The sequence below is a fragment of the Excalfactoria chinensis genome, chromosome 3 (genome assembly GCF_039878825.1).
Source record: "Excalfactoria chinensis isolate bCotChi1 chromosome 3, bCotChi1.hap2, whole genome shotgun sequence".
In the NCBI taxonomy this organism is placed as follows: Eukaryota; Metazoa; Chordata; class Aves; order Galliformes; family Phasianidae; genus Excalfactoria; species Excalfactoria chinensis.
In genome coordinates, this window is record NC_092827.1 from 31,371,336 (window position 1) to 31,386,003 (window position 14,668).

The following is a 14,668-nucleotide window of genomic DNA, read 5'->3' on the forward strand; positions in this document are numbered from 1 at the left end:
TAGCAGAGTTGGTGAAGAGACCAGAGAGGCCCAATTCATTTTGCATTTTAGGATGCACTAAAATAAAAACACCAAGATAAACATACTGTATTATGTTTAACAATATCAGAGAACTCTCTTAACATCTGTCTGAAGGAATAGGGACCATGCCAAATCCACAAATGCCTGTAATTTGAGTTGGAATTTGGGAGACTCTCAGAACCATGGTTGCAGAGCAATATTTCATCTGATGCAATTTAAGGATGCATAACTCTTTTATACAGTAAAACTGAAAACAAATGGCTGTCTGCATGCCAGTGGCATTTCTTGAAAATCTTAATCTTGTTTGCCTATTGAGACAACAATAGTCCTGAAGAATCTGACACTGTTTAGGACCTCAGCAGATTACACTGCATAAAATAATCCATATTTTAAAATAGAGACAGTAATCAGAAAGCAGAGAAGTAGAGTAAGTCTTACATTTAACACATGTAATTATCAGAAGGCACAAGAATAAATTTCCTGAATCCCTGACATCTACTTTCTATAAAAGATTTTACTTAACCTCAGGACAAGCTCAGACTAATAATTAAGCTCTCAGTTCAACTGACTATAAGCAGCCCCCAAACAGCTGATGACTATCATTTCTCCTCCTAGGGCTCCAGCACTTAAATAGCTAAAATCTCAATCTGTATGTCCTGCCACACATCACAAGACATTTAACATGCCCATATTTTAGAACATGCCTGAGGACGGAAACAAGCTACATAGATTGTCACAATCAAACACTGTTACATTATTGCTTTTAAACATATAATGGAAAATACAAATATCCACTCTAAAATGCTGAAAGAATGCTACTCAGTGAGTGCTTGTCTTGCAACCACTACACAGCAGAATGAAGGGAATTTTAACATATCAGTAGATGCACTGCTTGTAAAACTGCAAATCTTAATCCATGTTATCAGTACATCTTTCTGATCAACAGTTCTGATATTTTGCAATGATTTTTGTTTACTTTCAGATGTAAATATAAATCTTTATCACTTGTTGTGCCCTCTTATTCTCAACTCTATTAAACTTGTATCTATTTATTTCATTTACTTCCATAAGTTACTCCCTTGTGGAGGTTCACCAGAATATCTTTCACCCTGACATCCCTGTCTCCAGCGCTGACACAGCCGTGATCTTTACTAGAACCAAATATGTTGAGTCTCTTCCTACATATACAGGTCACATCAACAACGACCCTTTGACAGACTGAAAATTACTATCCAAGTTTGCTGATATTCTTTTGGTACTCACATCTCAGTATTTGATTATGCCTGATTTCCTAACAAGCTCTGTGCACAAGGTAGATCTCTTAGATCAACCTCACCATCAGCCTAGAATGTTTTGTTTCAGAAACTAGGTCTATTTCTGTGGTAACACGGACAATACATCTTATCTCACAGTTTGTTATAATAGCTATATTTATGGCTCATTCCTACTCTCATCTTCTCCACTGACTGTCAAAGTGCTGCAGAAGCAGAGAGCTAGTTTCAGAAAGAACAAAAGCCAACTAAAACAAACAGTATCTGTTGCTGCCTTCTGAGTGTGAAGAATTGGAAACTTTTGATGTATTTTGTAATAAGGTCTGCCATCAGTTTGGTCTATGGATATTCATGCATACTATCCAAAATAAGCATTTCCAGATATTCATTTCTACCCTTTTATAAATCTCCTTTTGATGAAATGTGGAGTGAAAAGAAATGAAATGAATGGATGGAACTGCTGGTAATGTCAGTATACAGCTCACAGTCTTTAACATGAGCTGAAACTGAGATATAAATCCAGTGCCATTAATGTTCTTTCTGCTAAAGCTGTTTCCTCCTCTGCTTCTTCTTGGGTCCATAATGTCATTGCAGATACACTGTTTGGTAAATGTGACAATCTGAAACCCCATCTGGCTTTCTCATATTTTCCATGGCCTAATGAAATAGATAATTTCAAAGAAGAAATATTCATAAACAACGTATTTCATAAAGATAAATTAACAGTCTAGGGAAAAGAATGCCACACTCTCCTAGCCAAAATGGCAAAGTTTGGAGGATGACAACTGAACAAAAGTGAGAGATAATTTTGAGGTCTTCTCACATATTAAGCAGTAGATGTGTTCAAAAATATATTAAATCTTTTTAGAAGTTTGAACAATGTGGAAGAAGCATGTAGCAGAGAGGAAAGTGAAGGGCAAACCAAGTATGAATTTATCTTATCTAAATTAAGAATCTATGTTGGATATTTCAACATCTAATCTAATCTAAGCTCTTTTAGCAGTCATTGGACAAAAATAGATAGTTTTAAGATACAATTCATTACACAAATTTGAGGCAAAAAATATCTACTTCTATCTACTTCTCTTCATAAAACTAGCCTCAGATGATTAGCCTGGGTTCAGATGACTCTCAAGGTACTTTTCTCTTGACCAGTCATTTGGAGCTTACTCAGTTCAGGAATGCTGGGCCAAATTCTCAAGATGAATTATTCAGATTTGAGATTATAATGGTCTATTCTGTTGAATCTCAAGTATGGAAAAGATAATAGAGGATAGACAAAAATATTGTTATCTATGTAGGTATACTAGGAAGGCCAAGTTTTTGGTCAAGAACTCAAGAAATACAAGAAAGCTGGATGGTTACAAGGAGATTACAAGTACTGTTCTCCAGTATTTTATGGAAATCTAAATACAATACAGTTTAAGTGGGGGAAAATAGAATGATAGTGAAACTCAGTCCAGTTATGAAATATATAGTAATATTATATACAATATTATATTATTAATATTAAAGATATTAGAAAGGTAAAATTAACTTGAAAGTCTCTAATTTAACTGCAAGAACAGTATTATAGGTAGCAGTAAACTCATACAATGGCAAAAGCAAAAGATGATGAAGAAAAGTATGATTTTACATTGTTGTATTTTTGTTTGTTTAAATGTGTGATTAGTTCATTGGTTTGACAAAGGGCTGTATGTATTTATCTTCTGAATGAAAATTTAGAGGAAAGTATTTTTCATTTCTGTATTAGAACAAAAGGGGACATGAACTGTAACAGAAATAATGTAAATACAATGTATTTTTTACTCTTTAAATAAAGAAAGAAGTTAATTACAAATGAATATACTAGTAATCAAAAAGTGGTTAGTGTTGATAATATATAATTGAGTCTGAAAAATATTTAAATTAAGCAAATGTTTAAAAGAAAAGTCCGCTTATACTGGAATTTTATTGATAAATCTACTGATAATCACAGCTACTGACCTGAGCCTAACAAAATATAAGAAAAACCTCTGAACGAAGCAAGGGAGGTGAAGTAATGCATTCCTCTGGGAACGCCATGGCAAAGATAGCATATCATCTACATTTTCAAATGGATCAAAAGAGTTAATATAATGAAGAAATGCTGTTTCCCTTTCTGCATGACTATTTCATAAAAGGGCCAGGCAATGTTTTCATGCTCAGCACACAGTGCATCCCTTAGGAAGCACAAGCCATTTACATACAGTCTTCCACAGACTGAAGAATCATAAGGTTTAATACAACCAAGGAAATACATAATCATTTAGACATAATAATAAGTAAGAGAAAAAAGAAAAACAAACAAAACCAACACATTAGAGAATAATGTACTTCTGGTTGCATAGTAAAAACCTCTAAAAATTCTCCTCTAGTTTTTTTTAAAACTAAGAATTTATACCAATAATTTCCTCTGGTATAGACTTGCCTTGTCAAGCCATTGATTTGGATATATTTTCTATCTGTTTTTCTGACAATCCAACCCCACTTTGTCACAAGTCTCAAAATCTGAGAAATAGGAAGAATGGTCTGACGTGAAATAATACTTTGAGACTGAAAGAGCAAGCTACAGCTTAGTCCAAAGACTGAAGTCTGCATGTGTCAACAACAAATTAGCAGTATATGGCAGAAACATTCAAATGGCAAACCTGGACTTATTATTACACTTAAAAATTCTCAAAACATCTGATTCAGAGGCAAAAGAATTTTTGATATTTTCTCATTGTGAATGCTTCAAAATGCTTCATTACCAGAACTACTCAGTAAAAGACCCCTTAAAAGCAAGAGAAGAAAAGCTCTCCAAAAAATGCCAAAAATTATCAGCTGTCGGATATTTGGGACCAGCTCAAGAGAATTGTAGAAAGGCCTCTGCAATGAAGGGCAAATGCAGTCATAAATTACACCCCCTTTCCAACTTCTTTATGGTCGCAAGAATAGTATGGATGTTGGCAGAGTTTCAGGTATTTCTTTCTTTTTGTTCTTTGTGTTTTTTTTTTGTTTGTTTGTTTGTTTGTTTGCTTGTTTTTTAATGAGGTATTTTTAGGAGAGATGGCCAATGCCATATTTATTTTAGAAGTGAAATCTTCAGGAGAATGGCATAGGGACAAGTATTCTGCATTGAAGCAAACACAATCCTGTATTTGTTTTGTTCCATTTTAGCTTCATAATGGTATCAGTGCAAAAATCCTTAACCCGTTGAAGATTCTCATTAAGATCATGGCTCAAAGAACACTTTTAGATATATCCCTTTCTGCATTTTTGGGAAATGCCAGATTCAGATTCAGACTTTCCATTTTCTCCATAGTATAGACCGTAAAATCTAGACTCCTCTTACTCATTTATTTTTTTTTCTCCTTTTCTTCAGCCTTTAAATGGTTATTAACTATACTCTGGATCTTTTCTACTGTATCCAAGCACCCTAATTTTAGAAGCAACAAGAAAAACACATTGTATTTGTCCACACCCTTCTCTACCACAGACTTAGTCCACTCCAAATAACTGAATAAATTTAGAAGAAGAGGAATAATTCCTGCAAATCAAAAAATTTTGGTTTAGGGTTTTTTTTTTTCAGCACTGCAGACTGGACAGAATTGTAATTCAGAACTGACTTTTCAGTACTTTTGAGCAGTGAAAACAAAAAATGATTCATAACGGTGTGTATGAAAAGTAATACCCTACTGCAATATTTTCTTTCCAACTGGAAGGGAGAAATAAGAAGAAGGAAGGAATATTCATGAACTTTCATGTTTATTGAAGTGCTGGCACTTCAAGTGCACTACCACGGAAGGATCTTGAAGCAAGATAAAGGGGAAAAATATCTACTTGTGAAATAGCACCAAATTTGTGAAAGAGTGTGCAAACAGCAAGAAAAAATCCTGAAAAGTTCTAAACCCCTGAAAAGATTACCACAACCATCTCCTGCCAGAATGGCAGCAGCAGGAAATACGCTGCACTCTTAGAAAAATGGAGATTTACTCCATCAATAGTTTTAGAGATCGTAACATCTGGAGATCAGGCCTCAGTATTGCCTTTGAGTACCTGGCCTGGGCTCAGTGTTCTGTGGAACATGGAGAAGAGACCACATACCTCAGTAAGGTGGGTTAAACTGATCATTTACATTTAACAGAGCTACATGAAAACTTGTGTATCTAGAAATCTACTGTCTGCACCCCACACAGGTCATTTGCATACCAGAAATGCTCAAAACTATTAGTGAAAACATGTGCAGAACATATCCTAGAAAGTAGATCCTTAGCTACAAAGATAACTCCTTCTTCCTATCTGAATAAAAATTTCTATTCATGGGATTCAGGAAGTGCCATCATAATTTATTCTTTTATTTCATTTAGTCATCATTATTGTTATTCAGTACACTATCACTGAAAAGCTGGCTCTAGTTCTACCAGTCATAATCCAAGAGCAAGGCAAAAGAAATATGATCTCTTTAAATTTAGAGATCATAACAATTTTATAATGCATTAACTACCCAAGTAACAGTGTAGAAGTGCAACTCATCTTCATACGAATTTTAATTGTGACTATGTTTTATTCAGAAATCCCTACAGCTGTAGGCAATGACTGGCCTTTTTTTTTTTTTTTATCTGCTTGCATCTTTAGTTTGATTAGTGCCATGGTTTTATGGTATTTCATCATTATTCCATGTCATAACATCACACAGTTTTCCTCACCTAGGCCTATGTCCCTACAATTTCCCTCCCTCCGGCTCTTCTTCCCAGGGCATGATTCCAAGGATCCCTTTGCCCACTTGTCACAGGAAGCAGGCCAAACCTCTGACAGTTAGAAACTGCAGTTTTCTGCTACAGTGAGCTTTCCTCTATCCAAGTTTGTATTTTGACTGGAATACAAAAAATAGAAGTGAGTTTGTCTCTATGTTCTATCAGCAGCATTTTATCACATTCGTAGCATAATATTTTGGAAGAATGTGAAAGTTGAAGATTGGTACATGTTCTTATGATATGTGGAGGTAGTCTGGGGAAATGCAGAAAGCTAACTACAGAATCAAGTTGAATAACTGAGCTTGAATTTGCACCTCAGCTTTTCTGGATTCAGTCTTCTATCACGGATGCCTGTCATTCTTCCAGGAATATCTGAACTGCCAACCCAGTAATGCTTATTGACCTATTTAGGGCAATTGAGAGAGCTGTCACATTCCTGCATTTAAATACTTGCAGTAAGTTAAGGGAAAAATATTCCAAAGTATGCATGAGAGAGAAATAGCTTGAAATTACAGCCCAGCTTTTTACAGTCCCTGAGGTATGGCAGATGAAAGAGTAGGAGCTGCCCTAGCAACTGCCTTGCACATTTTTCTCCCTTGTGCACTGCTCAGTACTTACATGACTGTGTTTGTCAGTGATATGATAGAGGAACAGCATCAGATATACATTTGCAAAAAGTGCATTGACAGTCATGGTTCACCTGTATGATGTTAGATGCCAATAATGGCATATACATATTTGACCAGCCTTCTACCTAACTCTGTCTATCCAGAGTAAAACAAAGTCTCCTTGTCCAGCTTCCTTTAAACCATTCTGGATGCAGCTTGAGTCATAGTCAGAGAATCATCTAGGACAGAAAAGACCTTCAAGATCAATTCAAGTCCAATTGTCAGCCTAACCCTACTGAGTCTGCTGAGCAATCCTGAGATGACTCCAGGACACCAAGAGGCTTCAACACCAGGTGTCATGACTTCTCTGTTCTATGGGAAAGTACAATTAAAAAAAATAATAAAAGTTGAATGTTTTCTTACTAAACTAAAATGTATGGTAAATGGCTCATGTTTAAATGCCAACATACAACAAATCCTTCCACAGTTTCCACAACAGGCCATTCCCAATACAGAATCCATTTTGTGAGCATGGCTGTTTTTAACAAACAGACATACCTACTGTTTATTATTTATTCTTTGAATTTGCTAACTGTTTTAAGTAATAAATAAACATAATTTGTATTTTAATGCCTAAATGTTTTTCCTTGATTCTTCTTGATTATTTCCTTCACCCTTAAAACATCCCACTTACAGCAGAGAGAATATTTCAGGGAAGTCTTCAATAATTTGTAGTTGATGGTACTGTGACAACTATTCATTATTCTTCTGCAAGCAGATCCTTTAACCATTAGAAGACAATTAATATATGCCTCTCTGATGTTTGATGAATCCCAGAATCCAGAAACCACATGACCTCAGCATTCCCAACACTTTTATATCAGTACAGAAATGGGTGTATTAGATTGCTTAACTTGGACTGAAATCCCAACTGAGAAACACAATTTTCACCTTCTATAAATACACACTTACTGAATAAGACACAACTTGCACTGAAATTGTCATGGTAAATAATTAGCAGTATTCCATATAATGTCAAAATATTTGTGTAAAAATGTTCTAACAGTGATTGCTTGCCTCCAATTTGTCAATGACTTACACACTATGCATACTATTTTTAGCAGTAGTCAACACCACTCCTTTTAGACTCTCAGTTCTGTATTGATTATACAGAGAAATTTACTATTTCAGTCATGCAAGTCTTTCTACTAGATCATTTTTTACTTGTTAGCAAGCAGTTTTCATTTGTCTTATTATCTGGGCAACTGTATAAAAATGCTGCATTTTCTTCTCTTCTGATTCCCCCATTTTATGAGTAGCAGGATAATTCCAACTCTAAAAATGCCTCTGCTAAAACTAGCAGTAATAAAACATTCAATAATCATCAGAACAGAGTAAGTTCCCATGTGCTATTTTGTGTCCTGTATGTAAAATACAAAACAAAACAAAACAAAACAGGATGAAAAATTGTGAAGTTTTTCTTGCAATCTGCTTTAAAGTAAGATTTAATCTTTCTGGATAATTTTCAGGTTCTGCAAAACAGGTTTAAAGTTGCCAAAAATACATATTTTTAAACATTTTAAAGCATTGAGGCCCCAACAGAAAGGGAGTAGGAACTAATCTAAATGGAAAACATCTGCACATTATAAAAACTATGTTCAGCATAATTATTATTTATTTATGCTCAAGTTATTAGAGTGATTTCAATTGCAACTGATTATGGAAAATTCTGGCTTGACTAAGAAAATACAGCATAAAAACACTGCTATTTGTCAGAAAGGTTTAGATTTTAAGACGAGTGAGTTAAGTGCCAGCTTGACAAATACAATTGGATTAGTCCTGAAGTGGATCAACACCTGGCCAGACAAACACAAGCATTACAGAGAGAACAGGAGCTGTGAGGCAGAGAAAGGGACTGAGAAGGAAGAAACTAATAGAACAGGTGTCCCTGGACTCCTGACATTCTTGAAGTAACAAGAGACTCGATGCAAGCTCCAGATGTACAACAAATAGAATCAGGCCCATGCAGTCTCTTCAGTCAAGTGGCAAATTCTGGAATCTCCTTCCCAGTTACAGCTCAAAGATAAATGCTTATAAATCTGAGCAGTCCCAACTGGGGAAAAAAACAACCATCCATCTACTCTTTGAAGTGCAGTCTAGCACAGCCCCAAAAGAGCCTCTAGTTGGTAACCCAACCGTGACTCAGAAACTTAATTTCTCACACGCTGTTGACTTCTCTTCACCAATGCAAAAACTCAGATGAGCATGAACAGTGCTGAATTGTAGGCTAATATAATTTCTTGCAACCACTACAACTATGAGGAAAAAAAACAACAATCAAATACAAAGCCTCTTTAATCAGCCATCCATTCACTGAAGATTAGTTTAAGGCCTCTTTCAGAAGTAAATTTAATTGAGGCTTTTAAAAGGCTGGGCAGTCCTCCTGATAGGAGGTGCCAGAGCATCGACAAACATCAGTTCACAGAGTTTGTTTGCATCTTGTAACACTTAAGGTTGACCACCTTTTCAGAAAACTTGATCTCATTGTTTAACCACAAGAGGAATGAAGTTGAACTTCTACTACATGTACACTTTTTTTCTGATACTTACAGATATAGATATATACACACACACATGCACTGAGGTTGCTCTGAAAGTAACACCTATATTTTTAATGTTGATCCACAACATGAGAAGTGGATGTCGGTGGTATGGCAGTAGAAGTTGCACCTTTCTGTCAGAGTTTCACTACATGATGTTGCTGTGTGAAAAATGACAGCAGAGAGGCAGTCTGACAAAATGACGCCTAACATGGAAGTGCATATGAAACAAAGGTGTGTTGTTGGATTCCTCTATGTGAAATGAAAATGGCATTTACTGATATTTGTCAACACTTCCTGAACATTTATGTGGATGTGAGCACAGTTAGAAAGTACATGAGATATTTCAACAGTGGTCACAGTGACAGTGGTCATTTCCATTGGTGCAGATTTTTATGAACACAGCATGTAAGCTCATGATCATTGCTGGTGAAAATGCACAGTTGAGACTGTGTTGAAAAACAATACTATATAGCTGATACTTTATCAAATAGTGCTACTGCAATATTTGTATTTGTGGTAGTGTTCTTAGAAATAAATAGGAGGCATTTCTTTTTGTGTGACCTACGTGTGTTTAATATATTTCAAGACAATAATATCCCATTGAAGATTAAAAACTATAATGAAACTCGGCATAAAAGAAAAATGGAAAGACTACTGCAGTATCAGAAGTAACAGATGAAATTTGTTCCTTAAAAGCACTTATTCATAGATTAGATGACTGTCCCACCTACTCAAACCAGGAAGAAAAATATTTTATAGCTAATAAGATTTGTATGTGGCTTGATATGGCTGTGCCAGTATTCAGATGCATTTTACAAGTAAATCTGTCCACTTTCAGGAGAGGATTTGGGGAATATAGAGAAAGAGGGCAGCAGACTATTCCTAATTTTAGTAGTGCTTTCATGATGTACTGTCTAAACTATCCCAGTGCGGCAAGGGCAGAGGTGAAGCTGAAGTTGCACACACCCAGCACAGCAATCTCAAAATCTCTGCTAAATTCACTGGTATAAGAATGCTTTAACTTCAGTACACATAAATCTCTGATACATTTATCATTCACAAAGTTTAATGCTTGCATCATTCGTAGTTTAACCTCTGCATAATGATATTGTTGACGATATTTAATATCATTAAGAATCACCAATTCAAATATACTTTCAGCTAAAAAAGGGGAACAAGAGAAGCCAAGTAATTACTAGTAGTTACAAGTAATTCCAGGAGCTCTGGAAATAACAAAACCAATTTTCTATAGCTAGCTGCCTTTATATCTACTTCATACAAATAGAAAGCCAGATCAAGGAAGGCAAAGTCTTTGTAGCACTGGTACCTCATTTTGGGAAAACTCATAGCATTATAGAGATTTCTATAGCTGAAGTTAACATACAACTGAAGTACACAGAAGTTCACTCACAACACATATCAGGCAATAACTTCAAGCTGTTCCCCCAGAATGAACTCACATTTGAAATCACTGCAGAGGAATTCTGCAGCAGAGGTAGAGCAAGAATGCTGCTTTTTATCATAGTTTTAACTCTATCATCCCCACCATCTTGAGATGCAATTTCCTATACAACTTTCTAACATGGTGCACACAGCACATTTTTACAGACGACGTCTTCCTTACTTATTCCAGCCGTAGTAAATAATCTATACTGTGCCTTAGGATGAGACATTTTCCATATGACTTTTTAGTTTCCACTTAATTGTAAACTGTATCATAATAGCGAAACAAAAAATTTATGGCTCGAGTTTCATACAGTTTCCTTAAAACTTGTAACACTACACCACAAAAAAGTACTTGCCTCATTATCTGTTCCCACATCCAACATCACAGGTAGGCACTCAAAAGGTTTTACTCCTCCACATGCTGTATAAAGTGCCAGTTTACCAACTGGGATGCCCATCCCATAACAGCCAAGGTCTCCAAGACCAAGAATACGTTCTCCATCTGTCACTACAATAGCCTGGAGGAAGAAAGAAAGGCACTTTAAAAATCAGTTCCTTGCTAAGATCATTTTTGTACACAGAAATTATTTTGTAATCATATCAGTGTTCTCCAAACTTTCATTTAAAAACCAGTACAACTGGCACAAATAATTCAACAGCAAAACAGAAGTCATGAAATCATAGAATTATAGGATCACTACAGTTAGAAAAGACCACTAAGATCACCAAGTCCAATTGTCAACCCATTACCACCATGCCCACTAACTATGTCCCTCAGTGCCACATCTACACATTTCTCAAACAACTCCAGGGACAGTGACTCCACCACCACCCTGGGCAGCCTATGCAACTGCCTCACCACTCCTTTGGAGAATAAATTTTTCCTAATATTCAATCTGAATCTCCCATGGCACAACTGGCACAACTTGAGGTCATTACCTCTCATCCTATCACTAGTTACCTGACAGAAGAGGCAGACCCTCACCTTGTTATGACCTCCTTTCAGGTTGCTGTAGAGACCGATAAGGTCTCCCTTGGGCCACCTCTTCTCCAGACTCAACAATTCCAGCTCCCTCAGATGCTCCCCGTTAGGAATTGTGTTCCAGATCTATCACAGCTTTGTTTCCCCTCTCTGGACACTCTCCAGGTCTGTCATGTAGTGAGGGGCCCAAAACTGATTACAGTACTTGAGGTGCAGCCTCACCAGTCTCAAGTATAGACAGTCACCTCCTTGCTCCTGCTAGCAACATTATTTCCAATACAAGCCAGGAGGCCACTGGCCGTCTTAGCCATCTGAGCACACTAATGATTTGCATTCAGCCAGCTGCCAGCTAACACCCCCAGATTCTTTCCCTCTCTTATTTGTAATTATAAGGAGATAGGAGATATGGTTCAGTGGTTTTCTGTAGGTATGGTAAAGGGGGGCAGTTGGACTAGATGATCTTGTAGGTCCTTTCCAACCTTATGATTCTATGATTTTTGAAATGGTTTATTGTATATCACTGTGCTTTTGTTGCACTATTTTAGATTTTTGCTTCATCATAAATGGGACTTGCATGTAAAACTTTTCAGAATACTCAAGAGACATATTTCATATTACATTACAAGGAAACTGGCATTGTTCCCTTTAACATTTTTCTGTCAACAACATCAAAACAGAATAGGAAGCAAAGTTATCCACAAAAAATGGATCCCCAGACTCCTGGGTTTTGTCATCACTGTTTCCTGGAGAACCAGAGCCAGCCACTCCTGCTGGCTTTTCACAGGGCCATCTACAGTCACATACTTCTTACCCTTTGAAAGTGTATTTATTTTTCTCTTGAGCAAATAATGTGCTCTGTCATATTTATACATATGGGACTGTGTTTCTGCTGATACAAAATAGAGAAACTTAGTAAAACCCACAAAGTTGTGTGCACTAATAAGGAAGATTTTTCATATGAGATGACAGAAATACACTCCATGTATTCATGAATACAAATCTAAAGTTAGAGACAAAATACTAAACAGGTTCATATAAAGTAATTTAAAAAAAAAAAAAAAAAAAAAAAAAAAAAGTCTCTGCTGTAGCTACAGACCAACAGGTCCAACAGTCAAACTCTTGTGTTAACATTTCAGTCACAATGAAGTAGATAGAACCATAAAATTGTTCTTGTAGCAAGAGCAATGAAGTGCAACTCCTGTACAAAAGACATGGAAGATTGACAGAGAGCAAATGAAACACCTACATATCAGTATCAGGTTGCCAAATGCATGCAAAGGCCTTCTCAGAAACATTGTGAAATAGATTCAGAATGCAATACAGATTAAATATGATCAAAATCTGACAATCGACCCTGTGGCCTAGAAGAAGGTGTTAAAATTTTTATGGTTCCTGCTGCCAACAGCCACTTCTCTCATAAATATGACTTGTATTTTCTTTTCTGATCTGCTGGAATTTTTATGATACAAATAAAGCTCTCTATATATTTCAAAATTCCATACATTCAATTACTAATACATTTTTTAAAAAACAATTATGTATCATATGCACAGCTCCTAAATCTCAATTATAAAGAATTGGCTAAAACATAAATTGCACTCTGAAAGAAATAAAACAATGCAGGAAATGTTCTCTGACAATATCAGCTTTGTCAAGCCAACAAAACTGAACTTACCTTGATGACACTTTCTGGCCAGGACTTCAGCATTCCAGCAATGTGTCCGCGGTCATGTATTGTAATAAAAAGACCCCTGCAAATGAATAAATACTTTTAACATACACAAGCTAACAATTATTCCCTTCTAAAATATTTAAATCATAAATTAACTCCATGCATACATTAATTCTGTTCAGTAAATATTTAGTTTCTTTGGAATTAAATGATTAAATATTTGCATTAATTAGAAGTCAGAGAAAACGTAACTGAGAGAAAATGTAACTGCTCAAGGATTCATTGAGCAGTAAAAATCTGCAGGATTTATTCTGCAAATTATTAAGCTTGATTTTAAAACTCCCTAAGTATTTGATACATACATTCAAAAGCACTCACTTACTGACTTGAAAAAACATATTCATTTTATAGCAGTGATCACTAACGCTCATGCAGTCCTAACATTCTTAGGCAAAAACACACCAAAGATTTAATCTATAAATGAAAATTGAAATGTTATCATCATTAATTCAAGAGCATCCAGTTACACGTTCAGAAAACAGTCTGCTTAATTAACTAGACTAAAGTGGTACAATATTTAATGAAAACCTCTAATTTGAAAGTGTATATTGTCTGCCTTATAGGACTGAGCATACTGAATTTTTACTTTGAAGAGTGCTTTTAAACTGAAAAATACAGTCCTTCCCAGAATACTGTAAAGAAGAAGTGCAAAATAAATGCTAATGCTTCCTTTCTGATGCATTGTATAAAAAGTTGTGGGGTTTTTTTGTTTGTTTGTTTTGTTTTTTTATAAACTGCTGTGTAAACTGCTTACATAAAGCATAAAACACAGTTTGTCAACATTGCTAGTTTCAGAGATGGCCAGTCTGAAGAGATAAGCATGCTAAACAGAAAGTAAAGTGCAGAAGGAAATCTACCCAAAGATATTACCCTTCTCCTTTCCCCTCTCTCCAATTTACACAGACCTAATAGATTGGTGTTAAATGAAGTAAGATTTTGCAGTGATTTTCTAAAGCACCAGAGTAGCTTGGTGTGGTTAAATGACCTCTTTCTTGCAAAGCAGGGAGAAAGGTCTCCATGGAGTGAATTCCTCAGCAGAGGAAAATAAATGCAGGGTGGCAGCTCCAGAAGGAACTTCGTCCAAACATTTGTAAGGACATTTGAATATGTATTCAGAGCCTGTTTCAGAAATCCGTCCAAGAAGGATCACATTCAAACAACAATGAAAAATAGGAGCTAAAGTGTAAACAAAGTCATGTTGAAAGCATTTTGTTCCCCTCCCTCCACCTTTCCCTTCATGCTTTCTAT

General features: G+C 35.8%; 1 protein-coding gene across 2 annotated transcripts in view; it reads right to left on the reverse strand.

The window, feature by feature from the left end:
- The window catches only part of ME1 (malic enzyme 1), a 153,485-nt gene that overhangs the window by 76,994 nt on the left and 61,823 nt on the right, over positions 1 to 14,668 (reverse strand). For both annotated transcript variants that reach the window (XM_072330846.1, XM_072330845.1), the window contains exons 5-6: positions 13,364 to 13,439; positions 11,063 to 11,224 (exon numbers count right to left, since the gene is read on the reverse strand). In XM_072330846.1, the coding sequence (XP_072186947.1) occupies positions 11,063 to 11,224; positions 13,364 to 13,439 (238 nt within the window). The remainder of the gene's footprint in view (positions 1 to 11,062; positions 11,225 to 13,363; positions 13,440 to 14,668) is intronic.